Genomic DNA, 14,022 nt, shown 5'->3' with positions numbered 1-14,022 from the left:
TGTAAAGGTCAAATATCATACATGCATCAGTGAGTCTTCATCCAATTTTTGTAGATGTTATATCCCTCTACATACACCATGCACAAGAGACTGCAGAGCTATCAACCAAACGGTTTTCAAGACATGCCTGTCTGTCTATACTGGGATAGATTGCTCATATAATACAGGCATGACAGATAGGAGTCTAAAAATAGGATTATCTCCTTTTCTTCACCAGTTTTACTTGCTTGAGGCAAGGTTTCCTTTAATCTCATAAAATGACTTTCCTTCCTCCAGGCAATATGTGAAGTACAAGTACTATCTAGTCCAACTTATTTTCCCATTGTGCTGGTTTTGGCAGGGATAGAGTTAATTTTCTTCATAGCAGATACTATCAGACTATGTTTTGGATTAGTGCTGGAAAGAGTCTTGATAACATGTTTTAGTTACAGCTGAGCAGAGGTTATTCAGAGTCAAGGACTTTTCTACTCCCCATCCCACCCCACCACCGAGTAGGCTGGGGGTGCACAAGAAGCTGGGAAGGGACACAGCCAGGACAGCAGGCCCAGCTGACCCAAGGGATACCCCAAGGTTGTGGTGTCAGGGTCAGCAGCACAAAGCAGGGGGAGGCTGCCTGGGGGCTGTTGCTTGGGGACCGGCTGGGCATCGGTCAGTTGTGGTGAGCAATTGTTTTCATTTGCATCATTTCTTCTTGGTTTTATATCTCTCTTTGTTATTTTCATTAATTTTCTATATTATTATTGAGAACACCATTCTCATATTATCATTATTAAACTGTACTTATCACAACCCACAAATTTTCTCACTTTTACGCCTTCAATGCTCTTCTTCCATCCTGCTGGGGAGAGAAGTGAGCTTTTTTGGTGGCCAGGGTTAAAACACATCACCCATATAATGAAACTACATTTGCCTTAAGAATTTTTTCTTTATTTAAAAGCCCTGTAAGGTAAACAATGGAACTGAGAATGGGCTTAAACCCACTCTGCAGGTAACATTGTGTACTTCGTGTCTGTGTTGTTAATGGCAGCCCTGGTGTGGTTCTGACTTCAAGCATGTGAAGCTTGTTGTTACAATTAAAAGATTCAGAACAACTTCAGGGTGAAGCAGTCTTTTCAAAAGGAACATGGAGTTTTGCAGTGGAGAGATTTTGAAAGTATAAGAAAACTTTCATTTGGTTCTATTATAATGATAAATTTGGCATTTTGATCCATATTTTTATCTCAGCCTTTCAAAATTGGCTATAAGTACTCCATATTGTATTGTAAACCCCTAGAAACACCATGGAAAACCAGCTTTCTCTTTATATATCCCTTCAAGATGTTTCAGAGAGGAAGGTTCATCTGAAGCCCCTCGACAGTAGTGAGCAACATACTATGATCTAGACCATGAAAAAAGTACTTAAGACTAACTACAGTTTTCTGCATTATTAGTAATCTTTGTTCCAGGAAGCTGGGTCACTGATTCAGTCCTACTGAGCAAATAGGCTGTATACATAATCTATTTTTGTAATGCTTACAAATGACATGACATGGGTGTTTCCATTTTTTGGCTTGCAGAAGTTTCATTTGGTAGAACAATTGGAATATTACAATATTTGATTTGTCATATTCTTTGCATTGCATCGTACAATAAAAAAAAGTCCAACTTATGCTGTCATCCTTGCATTTTAAATTTGACATATATATTTTTGCATACATTATTTTATTTGTGGGTAGTTCCTGACCTTGAAACGGCTCAAAAGGTCATATCGGGTAAACAGCTCATACATCATAAATTTCAGACTGTGCTCTCCACTTGCTTCATTTAGGGTAAATACGTCAAAAGACCATTTATCAACATCCTGCAGATGAGGGGAAAAGAAAAAACAAAAAACAAAAAACCATAACATTTCCATCTGCTTAAAAAGGTTCCAGTTGATTATTAGAAAAGATATTTTGGAGGGTTTTTTGAGGGAAGGAGGAGAGTTTGTTGGGTTTTTTATTGTCCAATTCTTTCAAACTCCTACTGTAGCTAAAACATTATTGACTATTTCAATATTAATGATGAAAACAGTTGTGCCAGTTATGAATAAAATACTTGTAACATGACGTAGGCAACTTTGCATGCTTTGAGTCAAAGGTCTTAATCTTTCAAATTTAACTTTCTGTGTACAAATCGTATAAAGAACCTTATGGAGCAATGTGAATACCATCCTTTAAATAGATCATTAACACTGATGTCATTAACCATAAAGAAATTTGAGAGTAATGTAACAGTGTTTGACTTTAAGAGGAAAAGCTGAAGTACTCAATTCTCAAGAAATACCAGTTTTTAATTGCTCACATAGACATAGGAACTCAGCTCTCCATAAAAGATTGTCTTTTATGTGAACTGAAGCAATACCTTAAATTCAGAGCAAATACTGTACTTCTTCCACAAGCTTTGGATTCTTTTGTTAGTTCTATCCCAATACTATCTCCTTTTTCTTTCCTAAAAAGGAAAAAAATACTCCTGTCTGAGACACTGATTACCATACCACTGGGAGCTGATAAAACTACACCTCACATTTCTATAAAAATGTCTATACAAATTTCATCCTATTGTTCTAATAATGTCTAAATGAAATCACAATTAAACAGAATCATATGCTGGTTTTGAATTTTTAACTACTAATTTCTCTGTTCTATGTGTTAAGTTCTGTAGTACTAACTATGGCTAGGGTATGCTCAGTAGAAAAATAACTTCATTTCACCCTAAAAGTCACTAAACATGAGTACAAATACATTCAAATTCAACAATGATTAGACTTATTTCACCTTAAATGTGACTATCACTTCTGATGGGTATGCCAAACCAACCATGCTTGAAGTTCTTCGATACATCCTAAAGAAAACAAATAAAATATCAAGACATAGCACTCCTATAAAAAGTACCAGAACAATTTATCTTCTTTTAATTCATTTTTCAGAGCTTTTGAAATAACACTAAGCTATTAAATGGTCTGATGCCAAAGATTACATAAATCTTTTTATGAACTTATGAGAAAAGCCCCTCTTTTATGTTAGAGCAGTCTTTGGTACAATTTACTGCAGAAGTTGCAAAGCCTTTGAGTTCATCCCCAGAATTTTCCACCCTTCAGGAGATTTTACAAATTTAGAGGTTTCACCTGGATTTCTATATACAAATATAAAGTGATTGCAGAAACTCAAGCATATACCTGGCTCAGAGATTCGGTTCAGGTTCATACGATCTCTTAAAGGATCTTCAATGGCAGACACTGTGGTTAAATGCTGCACTTGCTGCGATAAGAAAACCAAACTCTCACCTTTCTACAAAAATCCCAGCCTGTACAGCATGCACAATGCTTCGGAATTTGGGCTTTTCTTCAGATCTCCTCTTCGCTATTCCCATTTCTCTTGTGAATGTAGAAGCTAACCAGTCCCGCACTTCCAGCGGGACCGAATCCGACTGGATGTCAGAGAGTTCATCCTCAGTGTCCAAAAGTTTCCTACAAAAAGATTAATACAAAGTAACCAACAAGATGTCAGACCGAAGCAAAGAGGAGTACAGAGAGGTGAACAGCCAACAAAACTTGATTTCAGAGGAGCCGAGGTTGTCTGTAAATTGACTCAGCACATTACTAAATGTCTTCTCTGGAAGAGGCCAAAGGGAAGCTGCACACAGCAGATCTCTTCTCTCTCCCACTGGTCATGTTCCAGAAGGTAAAAGATATTAAAATGGAAGATATTCAACTGAAGGCAAAAGAAGATTTTTCGACAAAGTTATCAAAGCTGTGGTAGATTGAAGTGTAAACAATGAGCTATAAAATCTAAAAGATTGACTTACAGGAACATCTGTAGAAAGAGGAGTTGCTGCTATAACCAAGAACACCAGTGGTCCACCCAAAATGGTGCAAAAATTGTTTTGATACTTAGATGCAAAGTAAATGATATTACATAGCAATGCTATGGTGAATGCATGTCAATGAAGACCCTGTATACATGTTTGTCATTTTATTGTAGTGCAATAAAAGTATTAAAGAGAATTAATTCCTTTAATAAAGAGAATTCCTTCTGTGTGGAGATGTGTAATCCTATTAAAAGCATGGTACCAAAATCATAGCAATAAAGATATTATACAAGATTGGATTGCAAGTCAGCTTTCACAGTTCTAAGCAGTTCAAAAAGCTAGAAAAACTTAGGTATAGATCTTGAAAAATAGAAAAATATTAAAAAGAAACTTCACTTAAACAAAACTGACTTGAAGGTCATCAGTTTATTTAGAAGAAACATGTAACTAAATATTCTCTTAAAACAGACTCAACACTTCCAATCCACACTTCTATAAATTTTTTCTTGCTGTTATTTGCCCATATCACTCAGACTGCTGAGACTTTCCAAGAATCTAATCCCTTATTTAGTCAGCTGTCAAGTTTTCTTTCACACAATTATGAAAGAAGTCCCAGAGTTAGGATGACCTGAACATATGCAAAGCATGCCACTCTTCTAAAATGTTTTGTTGAAAGTGGTACCAACTGAATTGCTGATACTATTTGATTATATAAATCTATTTCTCCAGTGCTGCCGTTCTGAAACTCCTCAAGTTTGTGTGAATTGGACATAAAGCAATGATGGACAAAATATTGTTGAGTGTGATTTTTTTATGAAACAATCCGCTTGTCAAGTTAAAACATGGGCCTCTTCTCCTGAGTGAACAGGATTACTGGGAAAGAAATTTGGTGGGAATTCAGCTAACATATTTGTGGATGGATATTTGGGAAAGGAAAGTTATCGCTTTCCTATCCATTTTCATGTTTACACCTCTGCTATTGTCTTTTCTTTCTACCCTTAGCAAAACTGTTAACTCTTTTCCCTATTTGTGCACTCCCTCCTCATATTAGTTTGATGTCTCTTTCACACTTTTCACTTTCTCTATTTCTCTTGCAGGTTTTCAAAACCTGGCCAAATTGAGGTCTTCTCTGGCACATACAGAGATTAAGCAGCAACATAGATGTTTAAGAAAAGCCTGAATACGGTACAGTTCAAAGGAATCCCTACATAAATCTAATGCTATCTGAGGGATTATAGGACGATGCCTAGTAGGAAGTATGATGTCAGAAGAGTCATATAAATTATTGGTGAACAGTGAGCGTAGTGTAGTTTTGTTCCTCTGCTCTGTCCTCAGTTTCAGCAGCTCATTTGGCTAGCAGGCTATTTTGTAAGGTTTTAAAACTGGATCTAAAAAAAATTCCATAAAATGCACCCCTCATCCTCCCCCAGTTTACTGAAAGAACAGCAGAAACTTTCCTATTTTTCAGAGACATAGAATTATCAGTCTAGGAAAGTTCTTTAACATGGAGTGCAAGAAGAGCAGAATGGACAAGAATTATGAAATTTTCTGAAAGTGGGACAAAGACCAAAAATCAGTAACTTCAATTGGAGGAGCAAGACTTGTGTAGATGAAAGGATTTGGGCAAATTATCTTGCAAAACTGAATGAAGGCTGAGATTGGGCATAGGCCAAAGGATATAAATTGGCTTTATTCCCTACATTAAAAACAATGCTATAGTCCACTGAAATCCATACCAGTCTAACACCATTATTACATATCCCTGCAGAAATCAGTACATTTATATTTTTGAGGAATATTTGACATTTGATATATTTTTAGTACAATAAGGGATAAACCTTATAATCCCTAAAACATATTTTTCTAACTATTTCAACTCTTAAATTAGATGAAAACATTCCAGCAATAAAAGGACCATGGGCATTAGGCTGCCTCACGGCATGCAGCAGGGATATTCCACATCACCTGTGCAGCATGAAGCAGAGCTCTACATCAGTTTGCTACAGCCTGAATTTGGGACCAGTTCCTGAGCTCTGCAGATATGAGCCACTGCAGTACAAATTAGGGCCAGCAAGACACACTGAAGTTTATCTAATCATTTTAACCATTCACCTGTAAAGTAGGAGGATTATTCAGTCTGTAAATGACAGTAACAGAACTTACTTCATGAAGACAGATCTAAGAAAACAGTATTTGTAAAAAGGGTTTATTTAATCAGTTATTTTCATGGGACCACTGCTCTCTGACAAGAGATGACTGAACAACATGCCAAGGGGGAGAGAGAGTTTCAGTGTCTCTGCTTCCAACTTCAATAGTAGGAAAGTAACTGCAATATAGAATTACGTTGCAAGTACAAAATCTTGCAGCTCCCTCAACACACAAGCTTAACAACTTCTCAAAAAGAATTAGTTTCTTTGAGAAGCCTAACTGGAACTACATTCAAGGAGAGGAAATAAGGGCTAGTCATTCATCTCACAACTGTCTATTTTCTAGACTTTCCTGACCTTTTGAAGAATAAGAATTATATTGGGGAAAATTACTCATGGCATATGCATTGCTAGAAATGGCCTTTGAACAATTTCACTAATGACTGCCATTCTTTTGTAATTACAGGGACAGGGCTCCTATATGGGTCCACACATCTGAAAAAATTGATGGTTCCATCAAATTCCCCAATTTGATGGAAATTTTATGTAGGAAGGAAAATAAATTAGACTATATATTGCTTCATACAAAATATGCTTAATTATAAAAAATTCTTAGAATCCAATTTCAACTAATTTCACAGCTTCCAGCTTTTGTCAACTTTTATTCATCTATTTTTACTTTGATTATAAAATACAGTCTTTCCATTATATTTCCATGGGTCTAGATATATAAGTACTGTGAAATACATCTAATTGTTCACCTTTTACTCACTAATTGTGAAAGCATTTCTTTAACCTGGGGATACCTCACTGCAGCCTTTCAGTACTTAAAGGGGGCTTATAAAAAAGAGGGAGAGCATCTTCTTACACAGTCAGATAGTGCTAGAACAAGAGGGAACATTTTAAACTAAAAGAGGAGAGATTTAGATTAGATGTCAGGAAGAAATTCTTTACTGCAAGGGTGCTGTAGCAGTGGAACAGGTTACTCAGAGATGTGGATGCCCCACCCTAGACGTGTCCAAGGTCAGTCTGGATGGAGCTCTGAGCAACCTGGTCTGATGGAAGGTGCCCCCACAAATGGGAGGAGGGTTGGAAGCAGATGATCTTTAAGGTTCCTTACAACCCAACCCAACACATTTTATGATTCTATATCTTTAAAAAAAAAAAAAAGGATGGAGATGAAATAAAATCAGAAAAGCAGAAGACAGGATCAAAACAAAGACACACAGTTAAACCACTGAACTTCCTATCAAATATTACAAGGATTTTTGCAAGATTTTGGAATATAATTTATAATTGTAAATAGCAAAATGTAATTTGTAAATTGCAATATAATTTTGTGACATTCTCCAATATGTAAACTCCTACATAGGTTCAAAAATGTCGCTCTGTAAATTAGTGGACAAGTGACCATAGCTGTGAAACACAAGGCTAGAACCTCTAGCTTAGAAAATATTTGGAATGGAGTGACTGCAAGACCCAAAGTCTCATCTCCAAATCAATCACCCTGAAGATCAGAGATTGTGGGCATTTAAAAGCTACATAGTTGTTCCACAAAATCAGTCTTCAAGTAAAACTTACTGAGATAAACTCTGTTTAACTGGGAGGCATGAACTCAAATATCCTAGTTCTATTAAATAAATATATGTTGCCTTGGAGGTTTTTGATTTTTTAATTTTTGTAGATTTTAGAAGTAGCTGTATTTAATATATTCCTCACCCTTTAGCACAGTAGTTACACATACCCAACCCTATTACCCCATTCCATATCAATTCCCCCTAAATTCCAGTCACATATTTAGTCTCTTTTTCAAGGTAGGCCTTCATTCTGTTTAAGAACATCTGCACCCTGGCCTGGACAACAAGATATCACCAGGGCAAAGCAACCTTCAAACCCAGAACTTTGGAAAGCCTCCAAGGACTGTACGTGCTCCAAAGAAGATGAAGATGAGAAAGAGGGGTTTCCAAAACTCCCTCAGACTCAATTCCCGAGGGGCAGAACGGGGCAAAGGCTGGGGGGTGGACAAACACGGATTGGATAGACATCATTACAAAAATTGTAACACCTGAGTCAGGGAGCGTGCACATGGTTTGTATTCCCAGAGCCTGAGAGGCTTCATTAAAACCTTGCCTTATCTTACCTCCTACTTAAATTGCCCTGGAGTTTTTTTCATCCTGAGTCTTTTAGGCAAAAACATATACTAATATATACCAAGGCACACACACCAATTTTTCTTCCATAAAGCTAAGGAACACCCAAAAATGCTAAGAAACGAAACAAAAAGGCTGTAACAAAATGTGCCACAGAAAGTATGTTTTTTCAACATGAAGTCAGAATTTCAGGGTTACATACATTTATTTTGCTCATATATCATTAGCCTGTTAAGTAGATGCAATATGAGGAAGAGATATGCGTGGGAAGGAGAGGGGGAGGCTGGGTTATTTAGTTCTATTCATTCCATGAGTAGAACTTCCATTGACAGTTGTGGGAATAAGTAAGACATGGCCCATGGCATTTCAGCTTAGCAATCAATTAATATTGCAGTCATAGTAACTAATAACTTGATCTTCTTGTCACAGTACTGTGGTTTTTGCCAAGAATAATTTTTCAAAATTCAAGCGGTGATAATTTCTTGCTCTCTTTTCATTTAATCAGAATTTTAAATATAGTAATGGACTAGTCAGAAGTATATTGCTTTTCCCTTAGGAATATATCAGATGTACTACCGAGAAAAAGAAAGAAAAGAAAATTAAAAAAATAAAATTAGATAATAGCTATGGGGGAAAAAAATCCATCAGTGCTGATCAGTCATGCTGCCTAACAGAGGTGGTAAAAGATTTCCAGAGGAGAGATTGAGAAGGAGGTATTAGCTCTTTGCTGATTAGTGAATTAATCAAGCCCTTAAGAGCGAATTGAGAAAAGTCCTCTTCTAGGTTTAAATCCAGAAGAATTTATAGCCTAAATAGTCAGTCCACATTTTTACAAGTTGTTTAGTTCTATTATCTCACTATCTTCCTGAATGAGCATAAACCAATATATTAAATCAATATTTACATCCTCTATAGTCCATTACAATTTCTACTAACATCCACTAAAAGACTCTCTTGACTCCTACCGAGGATAAGCAAATTTCAAAAATGAATGAGGTGCATTTTTAGTACATAGAGGTCTTTCTAAAGGAAATTATGAATTTACCAACATGTTGTACCCATAAAATTAGCACATTCTTAGAAGAATTGTCTTCATATGAAGAATTACCAATCAATTAAATAAATGGAAAATAGTCTGGATGAAATATAGGTATTACAACAGAAGACACGTAATGTAGGAAGGACCATTGTTACTGGAAATGTTCACTTGTTGACATGTACTGCCTGTTTGGAAATACAGAGGTATATACCAAAGACCAACAACATCTTTAGTTTTAGGTCAGGATACTCACGCCTAAAAACAATATCACTTTTCAGGAGTACAGCTATGAGCCAATGTATTTACTTTTACTTTTCACTTCTTTTCTGTTTTCTTTTTATTCGGCTGCTTTAACGCGGTACTCTTGGAGTTCAGTAGGGCTGAGACTAACTCGGGGCATGATTCAGAACTAAAATAACAGCAGTAACTTTGAGACAGAAAAGGCATGCCCTCCATTTATTAAATATGCTAAGTGAACTGAGGAGTTTTAGTCAGAATTTAATAGATTTTCAGTGATTTTAAGTGTATTTTTTTGTATAACTTTAATACTGTTGTAAGCTTTCCTCAGAAAAAAACCCCAAACCTTTAGCTTAATACTAAAGATTTCAAAGGCTTATTTTAAGCTTTTATAAGGGTGAAATACACTGTACTAATCTCAACACAATAAGCTTTTTCTCAATAGCAGCTTTTAAAAAAGCATCAATTGTAGGTGCCCCTAATGGATAAACTGAATGATTTACTTCAAATGGTACATTTGTTACTGACAACTTCAGGCAAAGTACATTTAACCGCGGGCTGGCTGTGGAGGACAGCAATACACACTCACAGCAAACTTGACTGAATATTAAAGATTATAATTTAACTTCATGCTTAAATAATTGCCACTTCAAATCTCTCCTCAACTAAATCATCTCAGAGAGGAATCATACAGATCATATTTTACATCTGGCAAATTACTACGAAATAGGGCATCCCATTCCACCTGTTTTATCCTTGTATCATTGGGCAGAATATTTTCTTTAATATTCATAGATTTTGCCAAAAACAGTAATTTTGAGGAGAAATATTTTCTAGATCCTTCAAAATAAATTGCATCATTAACTGAATGCCCCACTGTTCAGGTAGAAAGACTAAAAATATATTTTTTAAAAGCTTTAAAAAATAGCTACGTCTCTGATGTAAAAGAATTTAACTTTCTCAATCCTTGCACCATCTAAGAGATTTGCAGTGTGATAATCTCTGCTGGTTAACCTCAATAGATAACAGTGTCTGCATTGGCACAATTTCTTCCATAACTAGAGCCTTACAGTCAGTGAAACTATGTGAATTAAAAAACCCGCTACACCTCATATGCTACAGGTGAGAATAGAATGTGAATGGCCCTGCAAAATCAAGTAACAGATTCCTGCTGTGAGATGCTCAGCAGCAACTTATGTAGCGCTAGCTTAGAGCCTCGCTACACTGATAATAAAATACAGCTCATGAAAATTAAAAGAAACATGAAAGTAGGAACCTTTACTGACTTTTGCTCTCATTTAAAATAAGAACAAGCTGCTAAACATATATTGATGCCTAGAAGAGAGTGAAAGAAAGCACAGGGTTATCAAATAAGTATCCCAGCTTATTATTTTTTGAGATATCAATTCCTAGCCTAATATGGAGTAGCTGCCATGGACTGAGGTTCTGTTGCAGTATTGAAAAATTTGAAAATACCAGGGAACAGCCTTCTCCGGCTTGCAAACATAACCAAAACTGAGAGCTGGCCAATAGCAGGCTATACTGACTGTTCCTCATCTCAGCAGCTCCTGGAAACAGCAGAATTTCATTTAGTTGTTGGCCTCTTGCTAAGCTCCATTCACACCTCCACAACACAGAGCTCTCTGAGCACCAGTATCCAGTCAAGTATTTGCTCCTTAGAATCTTCTTCCTTGGACTCCACACAACAAAGATACACATGGGCATGATTTATAGCCTAAATAGTCAGTCCACATTTTTACAAGTTGTTTAGTTCTATTATCTCACTATCTTCCTTGTCACGAATATTTCTGTGGTGCACTTCAAGGCTCACACAGACATTTGGTGGCATGAAATGACAAAGCTCTTTGTCTTGCAATTTAAACTATTTCCTTTTTGGATGTTTGAGGATGTTTGTCCCTATTTAAGCCCCAAAACTGCAGAAATATTTGGAGCATTACTGGAGTAGTACACTGGGAATTCAGTGTAGTCCAAGGTGTTCATTACAACAGCAAAGTTTGGATTTAATGACCTCCTTTTTAGCTAACATTATATGTATCACAGTGTGTACTTTTTTTTCTAAATAAAAGCTTTTTATCAAGAAGAACTGTGTCTGCCATGATAGTATCATTGAAATACCTGCACTATTTCCAGAGCTCTCATGCAAACATATATTGTTATAATGCCACTTACCCTTAATGACATTTCCTTTCACTTCATGAACCTATGTTTGTTATTTTGTCTTGTTGAATCAAAGATGCTCAAAGCAATTGCCAGCTATATACAACAGAGCTACTTCACACATTACTGAAACACAGTCTCTTCTAAGTCAAAAGTTCCCAAAGGGTTAAAGGTTTTCTAGAAGGGTATTATACAGCCTGAAACAAACTAAAAGCCCCATATGGAATTTAAACTGCTCTGATAAAAATCCTCCTGAAATCAAGTGTATTTTCTAAAACATTAAAGCATTAAAAAATAAGACATAATTGGAATAAAATATTCTGATTTTACTCAGAACAACCTAAAAGTATTCTCCACAAGAATTTTTTTTTTTTAATTTATCTTTGGAATACATACATTTTTAAAATCTTGTAATTTCCATCTAGATTTTATTAGATTTATTTTCTTCTTACTTTGCATGAATGAAGAGCTGTGTTTACAAGGAACGGAACAGCTGTCATGACTGAATTATCAGGCTGTATTTATTTCCTGTCTGAATCTAAATATCCTTCTTCCATTGCCTTGAGCCAAGTGGAAGGTACTAACGGAGAAAATTCTTCAAGATTTGTCAGAATTATTTATAACACCTATTAAGTAAGTTTGAACTTCTTCCACAGAGCAGATCCGCTGAGGGGCTGGAACTGTGAGAGTTTCACTGGCTATTTTCAGCTGACAATAAACCTCTGCTTCAGCTACCAAAGTGTTAGAGCTCTTTCATGGGAGCATTTAGTGCAGCTTACAATTATTCAGCACTGACAGATGCAGCAGTCCTGAAAAGGACCTGTTAAACAAGCTTATCAAGTGACATGGGGCCACAGATAATGAAGCTCATGGGAAAGCAGCACTTACGAGGTACCTGATGTCTGTGCTCTCCAGCTTTCCGTCAACTCAGAACCTTTTATATGGGATATTGACAGTCATTGGCCCAAACCAATTTTTCCTCATTTTGGAAGGTTGTCCCTGCTGCCTATCCCTGTTTCTAAGAACACTATTCTCTTCTTCTTTGGACTTCATAAATAGAATCTGTTGTGTTGTTTCTCTGCCTTTTCCCCAACCCAGCTATATACAGTTTTAGAAAGCTCAAGTATGGAAACAAGTATATGTACATAGTTATAAAAAATGCTCAGATAAATGACTATAGCGTAGAAAAACATGGCAGCAGACAAAGGGAGTCAGAGGACCTGAAAAAAATATTTCATCCTCTGCTAAAGGGTGTGAATTCTACAGCTACTTCCAGCTAATAGTTGCACTATAAATAAAGATTCAATATGCCATCAGCTTACACGTTTGCATGTACTTCTATGTGCATACACAACTTTATAGTATGATACAGGATTTCAAGAAACTCAAAGTAACAGTATACAGGGGAAAAAAATGGGTGTCTTCTACTGTAAGAAATTGGAACTGATCACTGGAAAAGACTCAGGCTTATAAAGAGAAGTGTTTTTTCCAGAACAGTGCCTGAGATTTAATATTTAAGTAGCACAAATGGTTTCCCAGAGCTGTGGAACAGACTGGGCTCTTCCTTGATCCTTGGCTACATTATTGAACATCCTCAGTGAGATATGTGATACTTAGGCCTCTTTATTGACCTTAGTTTTGACTTGTCTTTTTGCTTTTTTCATCTCTGTTGCTGTGAAGAATTGCAGAAGGTCCTTTTGCAATAGGTGAGCGACCGTTGGTGGGAGCATTTTATTATCCTGTGTAACAGGATATGCACCATAACAGAAAGATAAGTTAGGATGCTTATAATGAACTCTCTGTTTGTTGCTATTCCTATTCTGTCTGTAGAGATATTTAAGAGTGCTTTCCCTCAGCTGATATTCAAGTCTGTCTCCTAGAAAGGTAAGGAGAGACCACCACAGACAGGATTAAATTTTAGACTGCTGGTTGAAGCTGTGGTCTTCCTCTGCTTGGATACCTAAGCAATGGGTCAGTAAATTCATCAGGACAAAATCCAGGGCTCAAGAATGGGATTAAAATACAAAGCATGGGTATTTTCATGTGAGTTGCAGAGACTGACTGAACAGCAAATCATATGTAAGAAACTCACTGAAGTCATTTGAACTTTGTGATGTATAAAATTACATGTTCAGGCTCAGCAGGAATAGGCTGTTTTGCTTCTGATCTAAACTATTATTTCTAATCTACTAGTGAGACCAGTTAACTCAGTTCCAGACTCCCACAGAGGTAGCTCTGTGCAGGACAAAGAACCTGTATTCTTTGGTGGGAACAAGGACAAATGCAACCACACAAGCTAATTCAGCCTCCACTGGCACTTGGCTCAGTGATACGCTGCTTTTGTTCCTTTATGGCCTCTATTATGGTAATATGAGCCAAAATAGAAGTTTGTTGATAATTTCAATATATGTAATATATTTAGATAGATAGATAGATAGATAGA

At 36.4% G+C, this 14,022-nt stretch overlaps 1 protein-coding gene across 10 annotated transcripts in view; it reads right to left on the bottom strand.

The window, feature by feature from the left end:
- Window positions 1-14,022, bottom strand: part of PDE1A (phosphodiesterase 1A) — a 206,501-nt gene that overhangs the window by 41,614 nt on the left and 150,865 nt on the right. For all 10 annotated transcript variants that reach the window (XR_001878058.1, XM_017835008.1, XM_017835017.1 and 7 more), the window contains 3 exons: window positions 3,305-3,487; window positions 2,796-2,862; window positions 1,724-1,840 (listed from right to left, as the gene is read on the bottom strand). Coding sequence is in view for 9 of the 10 variants with exons in the window: in XM_017835008.1 (XP_017690497.1) it covers window positions 1,724-1,840; window positions 2,796-2,862; window positions 3,305-3,487 (367 nt within the window). In the remaining variant the exon portion in view is untranslated. The remainder of the gene's footprint in view (window positions 1-1,723; window positions 1,841-2,795; window positions 2,863-3,304; window positions 3,488-14,022) is intronic.

This window comes from Lepidothrix coronata, unplaced genomic scaffold (genome assembly GCF_001604755.1).
Source record: "Lepidothrix coronata isolate B3197 unplaced genomic scaffold, Lepidothrix_coronata-1.0 Scaffold7, whole genome shotgun sequence".
Classification (NCBI taxonomy): Eukaryota; Metazoa; Chordata; class Aves; order Passeriformes; family Pipridae; genus Lepidothrix; species Lepidothrix coronata.
Note: the sequence above shows the minus strand (reverse complement) of the source record. Positions and strands in the feature narration are given on the sequence as shown.